Here is a 20,383-nt window from a genome sequence, read left to right on the forward strand (position 1 = left end):
GGATAACAGAAAAATCAAAAAAACAAAACTGGCATTTTAAGGGCTAATAATGTCATTTTTAATTTGAATTAATTCATTTGTAAAACTATTCATACATTATTCAATTGAAATTGATCAACTAAATATATCTTGAAGAAATAAAAAAAAATCCAAAATCGAGGACTTAGCAAGAAAATATATTTATGAAAAGAATATCATTGTCAGAGAAAACTTAGTGTGCTCCTGCCCGACAGAAAGAGTCACTAAAGCAAACGTTTTTGTTCCTTTAAAAAAAAAATATATATTTAATAGGAAAGATTGTTGTGTTAATCACAATTTCAAATCTGTTCTTTAAATGACCATGCACTTCCGTTTACCATGTTTCAACTTGAGATGATTAAGAGTGTAGTTTCCCTTATTTCTACACAAACAGATGGGACACCCTAATATCTTTGTCTCTACATTCACTCCTGTCGACTCTGAATAAAGAAAAACCTGCGAAATTTTTCTCACTAATGACTAAAGGTTTCTTTCATTTCATTTCCTTGTTCGCTCTTTATCTATAATGTCTTGATGAGCAAGGTGCAATTACTTTACATAAAAAGTGTATGTATGAAAGTTTGTAATTTGTTTTGACTCAATGTCTTACCTGTTTCGCAATCGTTTCCAGTATAGCCCAGTACGCAGGCACAAGTATAGTCGTTCACTCCATCAGTACAAGTTCCTCCATTCTGACAGGGGTCAGGAGTACAATCGTCGATATCTGTGCAAAATGAGTTCCAAACACAATAAATGGGATAAAAGTGACGAGAATAACATTTCATTGTTGACATATTTATTTTCATTTAGCGGATAACAGGAAAATCAAGACAACAAAACCGGCATTTTAAGGGCTAATAATGTCATTTTTGATTTGAATTAATTCATTTGTAAAACTAATCATACATTATTCAATTGAAATTGATCAACTAAATATCTCTTGAAATGTTTTTCTCTTTTCCAAAATCGAGGCCTTAGCAAGAAAATATATTCATGAAAAGAATATCATCGTCTCAGAAAACTTAGTGTGCCCCTGCCAGACAGAAAGGGTCACTAAAGCAAACGTTTTTGCTCTTACTTGAAAACAAATCATTGTTGGAAAGATTGTTGTGGTAATCACAATTTCAAATCTGTTCTTTAAATGACCATGCACTTCCGTTTACCATGTGTCAACTTGAGATGATTAAGAGTGTAGTTTCCCTTATTTCTACACTAACAGGTGGGACACCCTAATTTCTTTGTCTCTACATTCACTCCTGTCGACTCTGACTAAAGAAAAACCTCCGAGATTTTTCTCACCAATGACTAAAGGTTTCTTTCATTTCATTTCCTAGTTCGCTCCTTATCTATAATGTCTTGATGAGCAAGGTGCAATTACTTTACATAAAAAGTGTATGTATGAAAGTTTGTAATTTGTTTTGACTCAATGTCTTACCTGTTTCGCAATCGTTTCCAGTATAGCCCAGTACGCAGGCACAAGTATAGTCGTTCACTCCATCAGTACAAGTTCCTCCATTCTGACAGGGGTCAGGAGTACAATCGTCGATATCTGTGCAAAATGAGTTCCAAACACAATAAATGGGATAAAAGTGACGAGAATAACATTTCATTGTTGACATATTTATTTTCATTTAGCGGATAACAGGAAAATCAAGACAACAAAACCGGCATTTTAAGGGCTAATAATGTCATTTTTTATTTGAATTAATTCATTTGTAAAACTAATCATACATTATTCAATTGAAATTGATCAACTAAATATCTCTTGAAATGTTTTTCTCTTTTCCAAATTCGAGGCCTTAGCAAGAAAATATATTCATGAAAAGAATATCATCGTCTCAGAAAACTTAGTGTGCCCCTGCCAGACAGAAAGGGTCACTAAAGCAAACGTTTTTGCTCTTACTTGAAAACAAATCATTGTTGGGAAAGATTGTTGTGGTAATCACAATTTCAAATCTGTTCTTTAAATGACCATGCACTTCCGTTTACCATGTGTCAACTTGAGATGATTAAGAGTGTAGTTTCCCTTATTTCTACACTAACAGGTGGGACACCCTAATTTCTTTGTCTCTACATTCACTCCTGTCGACTCTGAATAAAGGAAAACCTCCGAGATTTTTCTCACCAATGACTAAAGTTTTCTTTCATTTCATTTCCTTGTTCGCTCTTTATCTATAATGTCTTGATGAGCAAGGTGCAATTACTTTACATAAAAAGTGTATGTATGAAAGTTTGTAATTTGTTTTGACTCAATGTCTTACCTGTTTCGCAATCGTTTCCAGTATAGCCCAGTACGCAGGCACAAGTATAGTCGTTCACTCCATCAGTACAAGTTCCTCCATTCTGACAGGGGTCAGGAGTACAATCGTCGATATCTGTGCAAAATGAGTTCCAAACACAATAAATGGGATAAAAGTGACGAGAATAACATTTCATTGTTGACATATTTATTTTCATTTAGCGGATAACAGGAAAATCAAGACAACAAAACCGGCATTTTAAGGGCTAATAATGTCATTTTTGATTTGAATTAATTCATTTGTAAAACTAATCATACATTATTCAATTGAAATTGATCAACTAAATATCTCTTGAAATGTTTTTCTCTTTTCCAAAATCGAGGCCTTAGCAAGAAAATATATTCATGAAAAGAATATCATCGTCTCAGAAAACTTAGTGTGCCCCTGCCAGACAGAAAGGGTCACTAAAGCAAACGTTTTTGCTCTTACTTGAAAACAAATCATTATTGGGAAAGATTGTTGTGGTAATCACAATTTCAAATCTGTTCTTTAAATGACCATGCACTTCCGTTTACCATGTGTCAACTTGAGATGATTAAGAGTGTAGTTTCCCTTATTTCTACACTAACAGGTGGGACACCCTAATTTCTTTGTCTCTACATTCACTCCTGTCGACTCTGACTAAAGAAAAACCTCCGAGATTTTTCTCACCAATGACTAAAGGTTTCTTTCATTTCATTTCCTAGTTCGCTCTTTATCTATAATGTCTTGATGAGCAAGGTGCAATTACTTTACATAAAAAGTGTATGTATGAAAGTTTGTAATTTGTTTTGACTCAATGTCTTACCTGTTTCGCAATCGTTTCCAGTATAGCCCAGTACGCAGGCACAAGTATAGTCGTTCACTCCATCAGTACAAGTTCCTCCATTCTGACAGGGGTCAGGAGTACAATCGTCGATATCTGTGCAAAATGAGTTCCAAACACAATAAATGGGATAAAAGTGACGAGAATAACATTTCATTGTTGACATATTTATTTTCATTTAGCGGATAACAGGAAAATCAAGACAACAAAACCGGCATTTTAAGGGCTAATAATGTCATTTTTGATTTGAATTAATTCATTTGTAAAACTAATCATACATTATTCAATTGAAATTGATCAACTAAATATCTCTTGAAATGTTTTTCTCTTTTCCAAAATCGAGGCCTTAGCAAGAAAATATATTCATGAAAAGAATATCATCGTCTCAGAAAACTTAGTGTGCCCCTGCCAGACAGAAAGGGTCACTAAAGCAAACGTTTTTGCTCTTACTTGAAAACAAATCATTGTTGGGAAAGATTGTTGTGGTAATCACAATTTCAAATCTGTTCTTTAAATGACCATGCACTTCCGTTTACCATGTGTCAACTTGAGATGATTAAGAGTGTAGTTTCCCTTATTTCTACACTAACAGGTGGGACACCCTAATTTCTTTGTCTCTACATTCACTCCTGTCGACTCTGAATAAAGAAAAACCTCCGAGATTTTTCTCACCAATGACTAAAGGTTTCTTTCATTTCATTTCCTTGTTCGCTCTTTATCTATAATGTCTTGATGAGCAAGGTGCAATTACTTTACATAAAAAGTGTATGTATGAAAGTTTGTAATTTGTTTTGACTCAATGTCTTACCTGTTTCGCAATCGTTTCCAGTATAGCCCATTACGCAGGCACAAGTATAGTCGTTCACTCCATCAGTACAAGTTCCTCCATTCTGACAGGGGTCAGGAGTACAATCGTCGATATCTGTGCAAAATGAGTTCCAAACACAATAAATGGGATAAAAGTGACGAGAATAACATTTCATTGTTGACATATTTATTTTCATTTAGCGGATAACAGGAAAATCAAGACAACAAAACCGGCATTTTAAGGGCTAATAATGTCATTTTTGATTTGAATTAATTCATTTGTAAAACTAATCATACATTATTCAATTGAAATTGATCAACTAAATATCTCTTGAAATGTTTTTCTCTTTTCCAAAATCGAGGCCTTAGCAAGAAAATATATTCATGAAAAGAATATCATCGTCTCAGAAAACTTAGTGTGCCCCTGCCAGACAGAAAGGGTCACTAAAGCAAACGTTTTTGTTCTTACTTGAAACAAATCATTATTGGGAAAGATTGTTGTTGTAATCACAATTTCAAATCTGTTCTTTAAATGACCATGCACTTCCGTTTACCATGTGTCAACTTGAGATGATTAAGAGTGTAGTTTTCCTTATTTCTACACTAACAGGTGGGACACCCTAATTTCTTTGTCTCTACATTCACTCCTGTCGACTCTGAATAAAGAAAAACCTCCGAGATTTTTCTCACCAATGACTAAAGGTTTCTTTCATTTCATTTCCTTGTTCGCTCTTTATCTATAATGTCTTGATGAGCAAGGTGCAATTACTTTACATAAAAAGTGTATGTATGAAAGTTTGTAATTTGTTTTGACTCAATGTCTTACCTGTTTCGCAATCGTTTCCAGTATAGCCCAGTACGCAGGCACAAGTATAGTCGTTCACTCCATCAGTACAAGTTCCTCCATTCTGACAGGGGTCAGGATTACAATCGTCGATATCTGTGCAAAATGAGTTCCAAACACAATAAATGGGATAAAAGTGACGAGAATAACATTTCATTGTTGATATATTTATTTTCATTTAGCGGATAACAGAAAATCAAGACAACAAAACCGGCATTTTAAGGGCTAATAATGTCATTTTTAATTTGAATTAATTCATTTGTAAAACTAATCATACATTATTCAATTGAAATTGATCAACTAAATATCTCTTGAAATGTTTTTCTCTTTCCAAATTCGAGGCCTTAGCAAGAAAATATATTCATGAAAAGAATATCATCGTCTCAGAAAACTTAGTGTGCCCCTGCCAGACAGAAAGGGTCACTAAAGCAAACGTTTTTGCTCTTGCTTGAAAAAAAAATCATTGTTGGGAAAGATTGTTGTGGTAATCACAATTTCAAATCTGTTCTTTAAATGACCATGCACTTCCGTTTACCATGTGTCAACTTGAGATGATTAAGAGTGTAGTTTCCCTTATTTCTACACTAACAGGTGGGACACCCTAATTCTTTGTCTCTACATTCACTCCTGTCGACTCTGAATAAAGAAAAACCTCCGAGATTTTTCTCACCAATGACTAAAGTTTTCTTTCATTTCATTTCCTTGTTCGCTCTTTATCTATAATGTCTTGATGAGCAAGGTGCAATTACTTTACATAAAAAGTGTATGTATGAAAGTTTGTAATTTGTTTTGACTCAATGTCTTACCTGTTTCGCAATCGTTTCCAGTATAGCCCATTACGCAGGCACAAGTATAGTCGTTCACTCCATCAGTACAAGTTCCTCCATTCTCACAGGGGTCAGGATTACAATCGTCGATATCTGTGCAAAATGAGTTCCAATCACAATAAATGGGATAAAAGTGACGAGAATAACATTTCATTGTTGATATATTTATTTTCATTTAGCGGATAACAGAAAAATCAAAAAACAAAAGTGGCATTTTAAGGGCTAATAATGTCATTTTTAATTTGAATTAATTCATTTGTAAAACTATTCATACATTATTCAATTGAAATTGATCAACTAAATATATCTTGAAGAAAAAAAATTCTTCCAAAATCGAGGACTTAGCAAGAAAATATATTCATGAAAAGAATATCATTGTCAGAGAAAACTTAGTGTGCCCCTGCCAGACAGAAAGAGTCACTAAAGCAAACGTTTTTGTTCTTTAAAAAAAAAAATATTATTAGGAAAGATTGTTGTGTTAATCACAATTTCAAATCTGTTCTTTAAATGACCATGCACTTCCGTTTACCATGTTTCAACTTGAGATGATTAAGAGTGTAGTTTCCCTTATTTCTACACAAACAGGTGGGACACCCTAATATCTTTGTCTCTACATTCACTCCTGTCGACTCTGAATAAAGAAAAACCTGCGAAATTTTTCTCACTAATGACTAAAGGTTTCTTTCATTTCATTTCCTTGTTCGCTCTTTATCTATAATGTCTTGATGAGCAAGTTGCAATTACTTTACATAAAAAGTGTATGTATGAAAGTTTGTAATTTGTTTTGACTCAATGTCTTACTTGTTTCGCAATCTTTTCCAGCATAGCCCATTACGCAGGCACAAGTATAGTCGTTCACTCCATCAGTACAAGTTCCTCCATTCTCACAGGGGTCAGGATTACAATCGTCGATATCTGTGCAAAATGAGTTCCAATCACAATAAATGGGATAAAAGTGACGAGAATAACATTTCATTGTTGATATATTTATTTTCATTTAGCGGATAACAGAAAAAAAAAACTGGCATTTTAAGGGCTAATAATGTCATTTTTAATTTGAATTAATTCATTTGTAAAACTATTCATACATTATTCAATTGAAATTGATCAACTAAATATATCTTGAAGAAATTAAAAAAATTCCAAAATCGAGGACTTAGCAAGAAAATATATTCATGAAAAGAATATCATTGTCAGAGAAAACTTAGAGTGCTCCTGCCCGACAGAAAGAGTCACTAAAGCAAACGTTTTTGTTCCTTTAAAAAAAAAAATTATATTAGGAAAGATTGTTGTGTTAATCACAATTTCAAATCTGTTCTTTAAATGACCATGCACTTCCGTTTACCATGTTTTAACTTGAGATGATTAAGAGTGTAGTTTCCCTTATTTCTACACAAACAGGTGGGACACCCTAATATCTTTGTCTCTACATTCACTCCTGTCGACTCTGAATAAAGAAAAACCTGCGAAATTTTTCTCACTAATGACTAAAGGTTTCTTTCATTTCATTTCCTTGTTCGCTTTTTATCTATAATGTCTTGATGAGCAAGTTGCAATTACTTTACATAAAAAGTGTATGTATGAAAGTTTGTAATTTGTTTTGACTCAATGTCTTACTTGTTTCGCAATCTTTTCCAGCATAGCCCATTTCGCAGGCACAAGTATAGTCGTTCACTCTATCAGTACAAGTTCCTCTATTCTCACAGGGGTCAGGATTACAATCGTCGATATCTGTTCAAAATGAGTTCCAATCACAATAAATGGGATAAAAGTGACGAGAATAACATTTCATTGTTGATATATTTATTTTCATTTAGCGGATAACAGAAAAAAAAACTGGCATTTTAAGGGCTAATAATGTCATTTTTAATTTGAATTAATTCATTTGTAAAACTATTCATACATTATTCAATTGAAATTGATCAACTAAATATATCTTGAAGAAATTAAAAAAATTCCAAAATTGAGGACTTAGCACGAAAATATATTCATGAAAAGAATATCATTGTCAGAGAAAACTTAGAGTGCTCCTGCCCGACAGAAAGAGTCACTAAAGCAAACGTTTTTGTTCCTTTAAAAAAAAAAATATATTAGGAAAGATTGTTGTGTTAATCACAATTTCAAATCTGTTCTTTAAATGACCATGCACTTCCGTTTACCATGTTTTAACTTGAGATGATTAAGAGTGTAGTTTCCCTTATTTCTACACAAACAGATGGGACACCCTAATATCTTTGTCTCTACATTCACTCCTGTCGACTCTGAATAAAGAAAAACCTGCGAAATTTTTCTCACTAATGACTAAAGGTTTCTTTCATTTCATTTCCTTGTTCGCTTTTTATCTATAATGTCTTGATGAGCAAGTTGCAATTACTTTACATAAAAAGTGTATGTATGAAAGTTTGTAATTTGTTTTGACTCAATGTCTTACTTGTTTCGCAATCTTTTCCAGCATAGCCCATTTCGCAGGCACAAGTATAGTCGTTCACTCTATCAGTACAAGTTCCTCTATTCTCACAGGGGTCAGGATTACAATCGTCGATATCTGTTCAAAATGAGTTCCAATCACAATAAATGGGATAAAAATGACGAGAATAACATTTCATTGTTGATATATTTATTTTCATTTAGCGGATAACAGAAAAAAAAAACTGGCATTTTAAGGGCTAATAATGTCATTTTTAATTTGAATTAATTAATTTGTAAAACTATTCATACATTATTCAATTGAAATTGATCAACTAAATATATCTTGAAGAAATAAAAATTCTTCCAAAATCGAGGACTTAGCAAGAAAATATATTCATGAAAAGAATATCATTGTCAGAGAAAACTTAGTGTGTCCCTGCCAGACAGAAAGGGTCAGTAAAGCAAACGTTTTTGTTCTTATTTAAACAAAAAAGTATTGTTAGGAAAGATTGTTGTGTTAATCACGATTTCAAATCTGTTCTTTAAATGACCATGCACTTCCGTTTACCATGTTTCAACTTGAGATGATTAAGAGTGTAGTTTCCCTTATTTCTACACAAAAAGGTGGGACACCCTAATATCTTTGTCTCTACATTCACTCCTGTCGACTCTGAATAAAGGAAAACCTGCGAGATTTTTCTCACTAATGACTAACAGGTCTACACTAACAGGTAGGACACCCTAATATCTTGGTCTCTAAATTCACTCCTGTCGACTCTGAATAAAGGAAAACCTGCGAGATTTTTCTCACTAATGACTAAAGGTTTCTTTCATTTCATTTCCTTGTTCGCTCTTTATCTATAATGTCTTGATGAGCAAGTTGCAATTACTTTACATAAAAAGTGTATGTATGAAAGTTTGTAATTTGTTTTGACTCAATGTCTTACTTGTTTCGCAATCTTTTCCAGCATAGCCCATTACGCAGGCACAAGTATAGTCGTTCACTCCATCAGTACAAGTTCCTCCATTCTCACAGGGGTCAGGATTACAATCGTCGATATCTGTGCAAAATGAGTTCCAATCACAATAAATGGGATAAAAGTGACGAGAATAACATTTCATTGTTGATATATTTATTTTCATTTAGCGGATAACAGAAAAATCAAAAAAACAAAACTGGCATTTTAAGGGCTAATAATGTCATTTTTAATTTGAATTAATTCATTTGTAAAACTATTCATACATTATTCAATTGAAATTGATCAACTAAATATATCTTGAAGAAATAAAAAAAAATCCAAAATCGAGGACTTAGCAAGAAAATATATTCATGAAAAGAATATCATTGTCAGAGAAAACTTAGTGTGCTCCTGCCCGACAGAAAGAGTCACTAAAGCAAACGTTTTTGTTCCTTTAAAAAAAAATATATATTTAATAGGAAAGATTGTTGTGTTAATCACAATTTCAAATCTGTTCTTTAAATGACCATGCACTTCCGTTTACCATGTTTCAACTTGAGATGATTAAGAGTGTAGTTTCCCTTATTTCTACACAAACAGATGGGACACCCTAATATCTTTGTCTCTACATTCACTCCTGTCGACTCTGAATAAAGAAAAACCTGCGAAATTTTTCTCACTAATGACTAACAGGTCTACACCCTAATATCTTTGTCTCTACATTCACTCCTGTCGACTCTGAATAAAGAAAAACCTGCGAAATTTTTCTCACTAATGACTAAAGGTTTCTTTCATTTCATTTCCTTGTTCGCTTTTTTTCTATAATGTCTTGATGAGCAAGTTGCAATTACTTTACATAAAAAGTGTATGTATGAAAGTTTGTAATTTGTTTTGACTCAATGTCTTACTTGTTTCGCAATCTTTTCCAGCATAGCCCATTTCGCAGGCACAAGTATAGTCGTTCACTCTATCAGTACAAGTTCCTCTATTCTCACAGGGGTCAGGATTACAATCGTCGATATCTGTTCAAAATGAGTTCCAATCACAATAAATGGGATAAAAGTGACGAGAATAACATTTCATTGTTGATATATTTATTTTCATTTAGCGGATAACAGAAAAAAAAACTGGCATTTTAAGGGCTAATAATGTCATTTTTAATTTGAATTAATTCATTTGTAAAACTATTCATACATTATTCAATTGAAATTGATCAACTAAATATATCTTGAAGAAATTAAAAAAATTCCAAAATTGAGGACTTAGCACGAAAATATATTCATGAAAAGAATATCATTGTCAGAGAAAACTTAGAGTGCTCCTGCCCGACAGAAAGAGTCACTAAAGCAAACGTTTTTGTTCCTTTAAAAAAAAATATATATATTAGGAAAGATTGTTGTGTTAATCACAATTTCAAATCTGTTCTTTAAATGACCATGCACTTCCGTTTACCATGTTTTAACTTGAGATGATTAAGAGTGTAGTTTCCCTTATTTCTACACAAACAGATGGGACACCCTAATATCTTTGTCTCTACATTCACTCCTGTCGACTCTGAATAAAGAAAAACCTGCGAAATTTTTCTCACTAATGACTAAAGGTTTCTTTCATTTCATTTCCTTGTTCGCTCTTTATCTATAATGTCTTGATGAGCAAGTTGCAATTACTTTACATAAAAAGTGTATGCATGAAAGTTTGTAATTTGTTTTGACTCAATGTCTTACTTGTTTCACAATCTTTTCCAGCATAGCCCATTTCGCAGGCACAAGTATAGTCGTTCACTCTATCAGTACAAGTTCCTCCATTCTCACAGGGGTCAGGATTACAATCGTCGATATCTGTTCAAAATGAGTTCCAATCACAATAAATGGGATAAAAGTGACGAGAATAACATTTCATTGTTGATATATTTATTTTTATTTAGCAGATAACAGAAAAAAAATGGCATTTTAAGGGCTAATAATGTCATTTTTAATTTGAATTAATTCATTTGTAAAAGTATTCATACATTATTCAATTGAAATTGATCAACTAAATATATCTTGAATAAATAAAAATTCTTCCAAAATCGAGGACTTAGCAAGAAAATATATTCATGAAAAGAATATCATTGTCAGAGAAAACTTAGAGTGCTCCTGCCCGACAGAAAGGGTCACTAAAGCAAACGTTTTTGTTCCTTTAAAAAAAAATATATTTAATAGGAAAGATTGTTGTGTTAATCACAATTTCAAATCTGTTCTTTAAATGACCATGCACTTCCGTTTACCATGTTTCAACTTGAGATGATTAAGAGTGTAGTTTCCCTTATTTCTACACAAACAGATGGGACACCCTAATATCTTTGTCTCTACATTCACTCCTGTCGACTCTGAATAAAGAAAAACCTGCGAAATTTTTCTCACTAATGACTAAAGGTTTCTTTCATTTCATTTCCTTGTTCGCTTTTTTTCTATAATGTCTTGATGAGCAAGTTGCAATTACTTTACATAAAAAGTGTATGTATGAAAGTTTGTAATTTGTTTTGACTCAATGTCTTACTTGTTTCGCAATCTTTTCCAGCATAGCCCATTTCGCAGGCACAAGTATAGTCGTTCACTCTATCAGTACAAGTTCCTCTATTCTCACAGGGGTCAGGATTACAATCGTCGATATCTGTTCAAAATGAGTTCCAATCACAATAAATGGGATAAAAGTGACGAGAATAACATTTCATTGTTGATATATTTATTTTCATTTAGCGGATAACAGAAAAAAAAAACTGGCATTTTATGGGCTAATAATGTCATTTTTAATTTGAATTAATTCATTTGTAAAACTATTCATACATTATTCAATTGAAATTGATCAACTAAATATATCTTGAAGAAATTAAAAAAATTCCAAAATTGAGGACTTAGCACGAAAATATATTCATGAAAAGAATATCATTGTCAGAGAAAACTTAGAGTGCTCCTGCCCGACAGAAAGAGTCACTAAAGCAAACGTTTTTGTTCCTTTAAAAAAAAAATATATATTAGGAAAGATTGTTGTGTTAATCACAATTTCAAATCTGTTCTTTAAATGACCATGCACTTCCGTTTACCATGTTTTAACTTGAGATGATTAAGAGTGTAGTTTCCCTTATTTCTACACAAACAGATGGGACACCCTAATATCTTTGTCTCTACATTCACTCCTGTCGACTCTGAATAAAGAAAAACCTGCGAAATTTTTCTCACTAATGACTAAAGGTTTCTTTCATTTCATTTCCTTGTTCGCTTTTTATCTATAATGTCTTGATGAGCAAGTTGCAATTACTTTACATAAAAAGTGTATGTATGAAAGTTTGTAATTTGTTTTGACTCAATGTCTTACTTGTTTCGCAATCTTTTCCAGCATAGCCCATTTCGCAGGCACAAGTATAGTCGTTCACTCTATCAGTACAAGTTCCTCTATTCTCACAGGGGTCAGGATTACAATCGTCGATATCTGTTCAAAATGAGTTCCAATCACAATAAATGGGATAAAAGTGACGAGAATAACATTTCATTGTTGATATATTTATTTTCATTTAGCGGATAACAGAAAAAAAAAACTGGCATTTTAAGGGCTAATAATGTCATTTTTAATTTGAATTAATTCATTTGTAAAACTATTCATACATTATTCAATTGAAATTGATCAACTAAATATATCTTGAAGAAATAAAAATTCTTCCAAAATCGAGGACTTAGCAAGAAAATATATTCATGAAAAGAATATCATTGTCAGAGAAAACTTAGTGTGTCCCTGCCAGACAGAAAGGGTCACTAAAGCAAACGTTTTTGTTCTTATTTAAAAAAAAAAGTATTGTTAGGAAAGATTGTTGTGTTAATCACAATTTCAAATCTGTTCTTTAAATGACCATGCACTTCCGTTTACCATGTTTTAACTTGAGATGATTAAGAGTGTAGTTTCCCTTATTTCTACACAAACAGATGGGACACCCTAATATCTTTGTCTCTACATTCACTCCTGTCGACTCTGAATAAAGAAAAACCTGCGAAATTTTTCTCACTAATGACTAAAGGTTTCTTTCATTTCATTTCCTTGTTCGCTTTTTATCTATAATGTCTTGATGAGCAAGTTGCAATTACTTTACATAAAAAGTGTATGTATGAAAGTTTGTAATTTGTTTTGACTCAATGTCTTACTTGTTTCGCAATCTTTTCCAGCATAGCCCATTTCGCAGGCACAAGTATAGTCGTTCACTCTATCAGTACAAGTTCCTCTATTCTCACAGGGGTCAGGATTACAATCGTCGATATCTGTTCAAAATGAGTTCCAATCACAATAAATGGGATAAAAGTGACGAGAATAACATTTCATTGTTGATATATTTATTTTATTTAGCAGATAACAGAAAAAAAATGGCATTTTAAGGGCTAATAATGTCATTTTTAATTTGAATTAATTCATTTGTAAAAGTATTCATACATTATTCAATTGAAATTGATCAACTAAATATATCTTGAATAAATAAAAATTCTTCCAAAATCGAGGACTTAGCAAGAAAATATATTCATGAAAAGAATATCATTGTCAGAGAAAACTTAGAGTGCTCCTGCCCGACAGAAAGGGTCACTAAAGCAAACGTTTTTGTTCCTTTAAAAAAAAAATATATATTTAATAGGAAAGATTGTTGTGTTAATCACAATTTCAAATCTGTTCTTTAAATGACCATGCACTTCCGTTTACCATGTTTCAACTTGAGATGATTAAGAGTGTAGTTTCCCTTATTTCTACACAAACAGATGGGACACCCTAATATCTTTGTCTCTACATTCACTCCTGTCGACTCTGAATAAAGAAAAACCTGCGAAATTTTTCTCACTAATGACTAAAGGTTTCTTTCATTTCATTTCCTTGTTCGCTTTTTTTTCTATAATGTCTTGATGAGCAAGTTGCAATTACTTTACATAAAAAGTGTATGTATGAAAGTTTGTAATTTGTTTTGACTCAATGTCTTACTTGTTTCGCAATCTTTTCCAGCATAGCCCATTTCGCAGGCACAAGTATAGTCGTTCACTCTATCAGTACAAGTTCCTCTATTCTCACAGGGGTCAGGATTACAATCGTCGATATCTGTTCAAAATGAGTTCCAATCACAATAAATGGGATAAAAGTGACGAGAATAACATTTCATTGTTGATATATTTATTTTCATTTAGCGGATAACAGAAAAAAAAAAACTGGCATTTTATGGGCTAATAATGTCATTTTTAATTTGAATTAATTCATTTGTAAAACTATTCATACATTATTCAATTGAAATTGATCAACTAAATATATCTTGAAGAAATTAAAAAAATTCCAAAATTGAGGACTTAGCAAGAAAATATATTCATGAAAAGAATATCATTGTCAGAGAAAACTTAGAGTGCTCCTGCCCGACAGAAAGAGTCACTAAAGCAAACGTTTTTGTTCCTTTAAAAAAAAAAATATATTAGGAAAGATTGTTGTGTTAATCACAATTTCAAATCTGTTCTTTAAATGACCATGCACTTCCGTTTACCATGTTTTAACTTGAGATGATTAAGAGTGTAGTTTCCCTTATTTCTACACAAACAGATGGGACACCCTAATATCTTTGTCTCTACATTCACTCCTGTCGACTCTGAATAAAGAAAAACCTGCGAAATTTTTCTCACTAATGACTAAAGGTTTCTTTCATTTCATTTCCTTGTTCGCTCTTTATCTATAATGTCTTGATGAGCAAGTTGCAATTACTTTACATAAAAAGTGTATGCATGAAAGTTTGTAATTTGTTTTGACTCAATGTCTTACTTGTTTCACAATCTTTTCCAGCATAGCCCATTTCGCAGGCACAAGTATAGTCGTTCACTCTATCAGTACAAGTTCCTCCATTCTCACAGGGGTCAGGATTACAATCGTCGATATCTGTTCAAAATGAGTTCCAATCACAATAAATGGGATAAAAGTGACGAGAATAACATTTCATTGTTGATATATTTATTTTATTTAGCAGATAACAGAAAAAAAATGGCATTTTAAGGGCTAATAATGTCATTTTTAATTTGAATTAATTCATTTGTAAAAGTATTCATACATTATTCAATTGAAATTGATCAACTAAATATATCTTGAATAAATAAAAATTCTTCCAAAATCGAGGACTTAGCAAGAAAATATATTCATGAAAAGAATATCATTGTCAGAGAAAACTTAGAGTGCTCCTGCCCGACAGAAAGGGTCACTAAAGCAAACGTTTTTGTTCCTTTAAAAAAAAAATATATTTTAATAGGAAAGATTGTTGTGTTAATCACAATTTCAAATCTGTTCTTTAAATGACCATGCACTTCCGTTTACCATGTTTCAACTTGAGATGATTAAGAGTGTAGTTTCCCTTATTTCTACACAAACAGATGGGACACCCTAATATCTTTGTCTCTACATTCACTCCTGTCGACTCTGAATAAAGAAAAACCTGCGAAATTTTTCTCACTAATGACTAAAGGTTTCTTTCATTTCATTTCCTTGTTCGCTTTTTTTCTATAATGTCTTGATGAGCAAGTTGCAATTACTTTACATAAAAAGTGTATGTATGAAAGTTTGTAATTTGTTTTGACTCAATGTCTTACTTGTTTCGCAATCTTTTCCAGCATAGCCCATTTCGCAGGCACAAGTATAGTCGTTCACTCTATCAGTACAAGTTCCTCTATTCTCACAGGGGTCAGGATTACAATCGTCGATATCTGTTCAAAATGAGTTCCAATCACAATAAATGGGATAAAAGTGACGAGAATAACATTTCATTGTTGATATATTTATTTTCATTTAGCGGATAACAGAAAAAAAAAACTGGCATTTTATGGGCTAATAATGTCATTTTTAATTTGAATTAATTCATTTGTAAAACTATTCATACATTATTCAATTGAAATTGATCAACTAAATATATCTTGAAGAAATTAAAAAAATTCCAAAATTGAGGACTTAGCACGAAAATATATTCATGAAAAGAATATCATTGTCAGAGAAAACTTAGAGTGCTCCTGCCCGACAGAAAGAGTCACTAAAGCAAACGTTTTTGTTCCTTTAAAAAAAAAATATATATTAGGAAAGATTGTTGTGTTAATCACAATTTCAAATCTGTTCTTTAAATGACCATGCACTTCCGTTTACCATGTTTTAACTTGAGATGATTAAGAGTGTAGTTTCCCTTATTTCTACACAAACAGATGGGACACCCTAATATCTTTGTCTCTACATTCACTCCTGTCGACTCTGAATAAAGAAAAACCTGCGAAATTTTTCTCACTAATGACTAAAGGTTTCTTTCATTTCATTTCCTTGTTCGCTCTTTATCTATAATGTCTTGATGAGCAAGTTGCAATTACTTTACATAAAAAGTGTATGCATGAAAGTTTGTAATTTGTTTTGACTCAATGTCTTACTTGTTTCACAATCTTTTCCAGCATAGCCCATTTCGCAGGCACAAGTATAGTCGTTCACTCTATCAGTACAAGTTCCTCCATTCTCACAGGGGTCAGGATTACAATCGTCGATATCTGTTCAAAATGAGTTCCAATCACAATAAATGGGATAAAAGTGACGAGAATAACATTTCATTGTTGATATATTTATTTTTATTTAGCAGATAACAGAAAAAAAATGGCATTTTAAGGGCTAATAATGTCATTTTTAATTTGAATTAATTCATTTGTAAAAGTATTCATACATTATTCAATTGAAATTGATCAACTAAATATATCTTGAATAAATAAAAATTCTTCCAAAATCGAGGACTTAGCAAGAAAATATATTCATGAAAAGAATATCATTGTCAGAGAAAACTTAGAGTGCTCCTGCCCGACAGAAAGGGTCACTAAAGCAAACGTTTTTGTTCCTTTAAAAAAAAAATATATATTTAATAGGAAAGATTGTTGTGTTAATCACAATTTCAAATCTGTTCTTTAAATGACCATGCACTTCCGTTTACCATGTTTCAACTTGAGATGATTAAGAGTGTAGTTTCCCTTATTTCTACACAAACAGATGGGACACCCTAATATCTTTGTCTCTACATTCACTCCTGTCGACTCTGAATAAAGAAAAACCTGCGAAATTTTTCTCACTAATGACTAAAGGTTTCTTTCATTTCATTTCCTTGTTCGCTTTTTTTCTATAATGTCTTGATGAGCAAGTTGCAATTACTTTACATAAAAAGTGTATGTATGAAAGTTTGTAATTTGTTTTGACTCAATGTCTTACTTGTTTCGCAATCTTTTCCAGCATAGCCCATTTCGCAGGCACAAGTATAGTCGTTCACTCTATCAGTACAAGTTCCTCTATTCTCACAGGGGTCAGGATTACAATCGTCGATATCTGTTCAAAATGAGTTCCAATCACAATAAATGGGATAAAAGTGACGAGAATAACATTTCATTGTTGATATATTTATTTTCATTTAGCGGATAACAGAAAAAAAAAACTGGCATTTTATGGGCTAATAATGTCATTTTTAATTTGAATTAATTCATTTGTAAAACTATTCATACATTATTCAATTGAAATTGATCAACTAAATATATCTTGAAGAAATTAAAAAAAATCCAAAATTGAGGACTTAGCACGAAAATATATTCATGAAAAGAATATCATTGTCAGAGAAAACTTAGAGTGCTCCTGCCCGACAGAAAGAGTCACTAAAGCAAACGTTTTTGTTCCTTTAAAAAAAAAATATATTAGGAAAGATTGTTGTGTTAATCACAATTTCAAATCTGTTCTTTAAATGACCATGCACTTCCGTTTACCATGTTTTAACTTGAGATGATTAAGAGTGTAGTTTCCCTTATTTCTACACAAACAGATGGGACACCCTAATATCTTTGTCTCTACATTCACTCCTGTCGACTCTGAATAAAGAAAAACCTGCGAAATTTTTCTCACTAATGACTAAAGGTTTCTTTCATTTCATTTCCTTGTTCGCTTTTTATCTATAATGTCTTGATGAGCAAGTTGCAATTACTTTACATAAAAAGTGTATGTATGAAAGTTTGTAATTTGTTTTGACTCAATGTCTTACTTGTTTCGCAATCTTTTCCAGCATAGCCCATTTCGCAGGCACAAGTATAGTCGTTCACTCTATCAGTACAAGTTCCTCTATTCTCACAGGGGTCAGGATTACAATCGTCGATATCTGTTCAAAATGAGTTCCAATCACAATAAATGGGATAAAAGTGACGAGAATAACATTTCATTGTTGATATATTTATTTTCATTTAGCGGATAACAGAAAAAAAAAAACTGGCATTTTAAGGGCTAATAATGTCATTTTTAATTTGAATTAATTCATTTGTAAAACTATTCATACATTATTCAATTGAAATTGATCAACTAAATATATCTTGAAGAAATAAAAATTCTTCCAAAATCGAGGACTTAGCAAGAAAATATATTCATGAAAAGAATATCATTGTCAGAGAAAACTTAGTGTGTCCCTGCCAGACAGAAAGGGTCACTAAAGCAAACGTTTTTGTTCTTATTTAAAAAAAAAATATTGTTAGGAAAGATTGTTGTGTTAATCACAATTTCAAATCTGTTCTTTAAATGACCATGCACTTCCGTTTACCATGTTTTAACTTGAGATGATTAAGAGTGTAGTTTCCCTTATTTCTACACAAACAGATGGGACACCCTAATATCTTTGTCTCTACATTCACTCCTGTCGACTCTGAATAAAGAAAAACCTGCGAAATTTTTCTCACTAATGACTAAAGGTTTCTTTCATTTCATTTCCTTGTTCGCTCTTTATCTATAATGTCTTGATGAGCAAGTTGCAATTACTTTACATAAAAAGTGTATGCATGAAAGTTTGTAATTTGTTTTGACTCAATGTCTTACTTGTTTCACAATCTTTTCCAGCATAGCCCATTTCGCAGGCACAAGTATAGTCGTTCACTCTATCAGTACAAGTTCCTCCATTCTCACAGGGGTCAGGATTACAATCGTCGATATCTGTTCAAAATGAGTTCCAATCACAATAAATGGGATAAAAGTGACGAGAATAACATTTCATTGTTGATATATTTATTTTTATTTAGCAGATAACAGAAAAAAAAAATGGCATTTTAAGGGCTAATAATGTCATTTTTAATTTGAATTAATTCATTTGTAAAAGTATTCATACATTATTCAATTGAAATTGATCAACTAAATATATCTTGAATAAATAAAAATTCTTCCAAAATCGAGGACTTAGCAAGAAAATATATTCATGAAAAGAATATCATTGTCAGAGAAAACTTAGAGTGCTCCTGCCCGACAGAAAGGGTCACTAAAGCAAACGTTTTTGTTCCTTAAAAAAAAAATATATATTTAATAGGAAAGATTGTTGTGTTAATCACAATTTCAAATCTGTTCTTTAAATGACCATGCACTTCCGTTTACCATGTTTCAACTTGAGATGATTAAGAGTGTAGTTTCCCTTATTTCTACACAAACAGATGGGACACCCTAATATCTTTGTCTCTACATTCACTCCTGTCGACTCTGAATAAAGAAAAACCTGCGAAATTTTTCTCACTAATGACTAAAGGTTTCTTTCATTTCATTTCCTTGTTCGCTTTTTTTCTATAATGTCTTGATGAGCAAGTTGCAATTACTTTACATAAAAAGTGTATGTATGAAAGTTTGTAATTTGTTTTGACTCAATGTCTTACTTGTTTCGCAATCTTTTCCAGCATAGCCCATTTCGCAGGCACAAGTATAGTCGTTCACTCTATCAGTACAAGTTCCTCTATTCTCACAGGGGTCAGGATTACAATCGTCGATATCTGTTCAAAATGAGTTCCAATCACAATAAATGGGATAAAAGTGACGAGAATAACATTTCATTGTTGATATATTTATTTTCATTTAGCGGATAACAGAAAAAAAAAACTGGCATTTTATGGGCTAATAATGTCATTTTTAATTTGAATTAATTCATTTGTAAAACTATTCATACATTATTCAATTGAAATTGATCAACTAAATATATCTTGAAGAAATAAAAAAAAATCCAAAATCGAGGACTTAGCAAGAAAATATATTCATGAAAAGAATATCATTGTCAGAGAAAACTTAGTGTGCTCCTGCCCGACAGAAAGAGTCACTAAAGCAAACGTTTTTGTTCCTTTAAAAAAAAAAATATATTTAATAGGAAAGATTGTTGTGTTAATCACAATTTCAAATCTGTTCTTTAAATGACCATGCACTTCCGTTTACCATGTTTCAACTTGAGATGATTAAGAGTGTAGTTTCCCTTATTTCTACACAAACAGATGGGACACCCTAATATCTTTGTCTCTACATTCACTCCTGTCGACTCTGAATAAAGAAAAACCTGCGAAATTTTTCTCACTAATGACTAAAGGTTTCTTTCATTTCAT

At 32.0% G+C, this 20,383-nt stretch overlaps 3 protein-coding genes across 3 annotated transcripts; all 3 read right to left on the reverse strand.

The window, feature by feature from the left end:
• Positions 1-2,331: 2,331 nt before the first annotated feature.
• LOC115925213 (fibropellin-3-like) lies at positions 2,332-4,037 on the reverse strand (the record flags this gene model as incomplete). Its single annotated transcript, XM_030988791.1, has 3 exons — positions 2,332-2,393; positions 3,106-3,219; positions 3,932-4,037. Coding segments are annotated over 3 exons (282 nt in total), but the record flags the coding sequence as incomplete, so codon positions are not given.
• A 6,242-nt stretch (positions 4,038-10,279) lies between these two features.
• On the reverse strand, positions 10,280-14,066 carry LOC105441818 (delta-like protein C). Its single transcript, XM_011673323.2, has 6 exons — positions 13,959-14,066; positions 13,142-13,255; positions 12,324-12,437; positions 11,508-11,621; positions 10,694-10,807; positions 10,280-10,290 (listed from the first exon to the last, which is right to left on the reverse strand). The coding sequence occupies exons 1-6, from the start codon at positions 13,987-13,989 to the stop codon at positions 10,280-10,282; spliced, it is 498 nt and encodes a 165-aa protein (XP_011671625.2). The 5' UTR covers positions 13,990-14,066.
• Positions 14,067-15,992: 1,926 nt separating this feature from the next.
• LOC105441817 (delta-like protein C) lies at positions 15,993-18,144 on the reverse strand. Its single transcript, XM_030989455.1, has 4 exons — positions 18,037-18,144; positions 17,223-17,336; positions 16,406-16,519; positions 15,993-16,003 (listed from the first exon to the last, which is right to left on the reverse strand). The coding sequence occupies exons 1-4, from the start codon at positions 18,065-18,067 to the stop codon at positions 15,993-15,995; spliced, it is 270 nt and encodes an 89-aa protein (XP_030845315.1). The 5' UTR covers positions 18,068-18,144.
• Between the last annotated feature and the right edge of the window lie 2,239 nt (positions 18,145-20,383).

Source organism: Strongylocentrotus purpuratus, unplaced genomic scaffold (genome assembly GCF_000002235.5).
Source record: "Strongylocentrotus purpuratus isolate Spur 01 unplaced genomic scaffold, Spur_5.0 spur5_scaffold_18, whole genome shotgun sequence".
Classification (NCBI taxonomy): domain Eukaryota; kingdom Metazoa; phylum Echinodermata; class Echinoidea; order Camarodonta; family Strongylocentrotidae; genus Strongylocentrotus; species Strongylocentrotus purpuratus.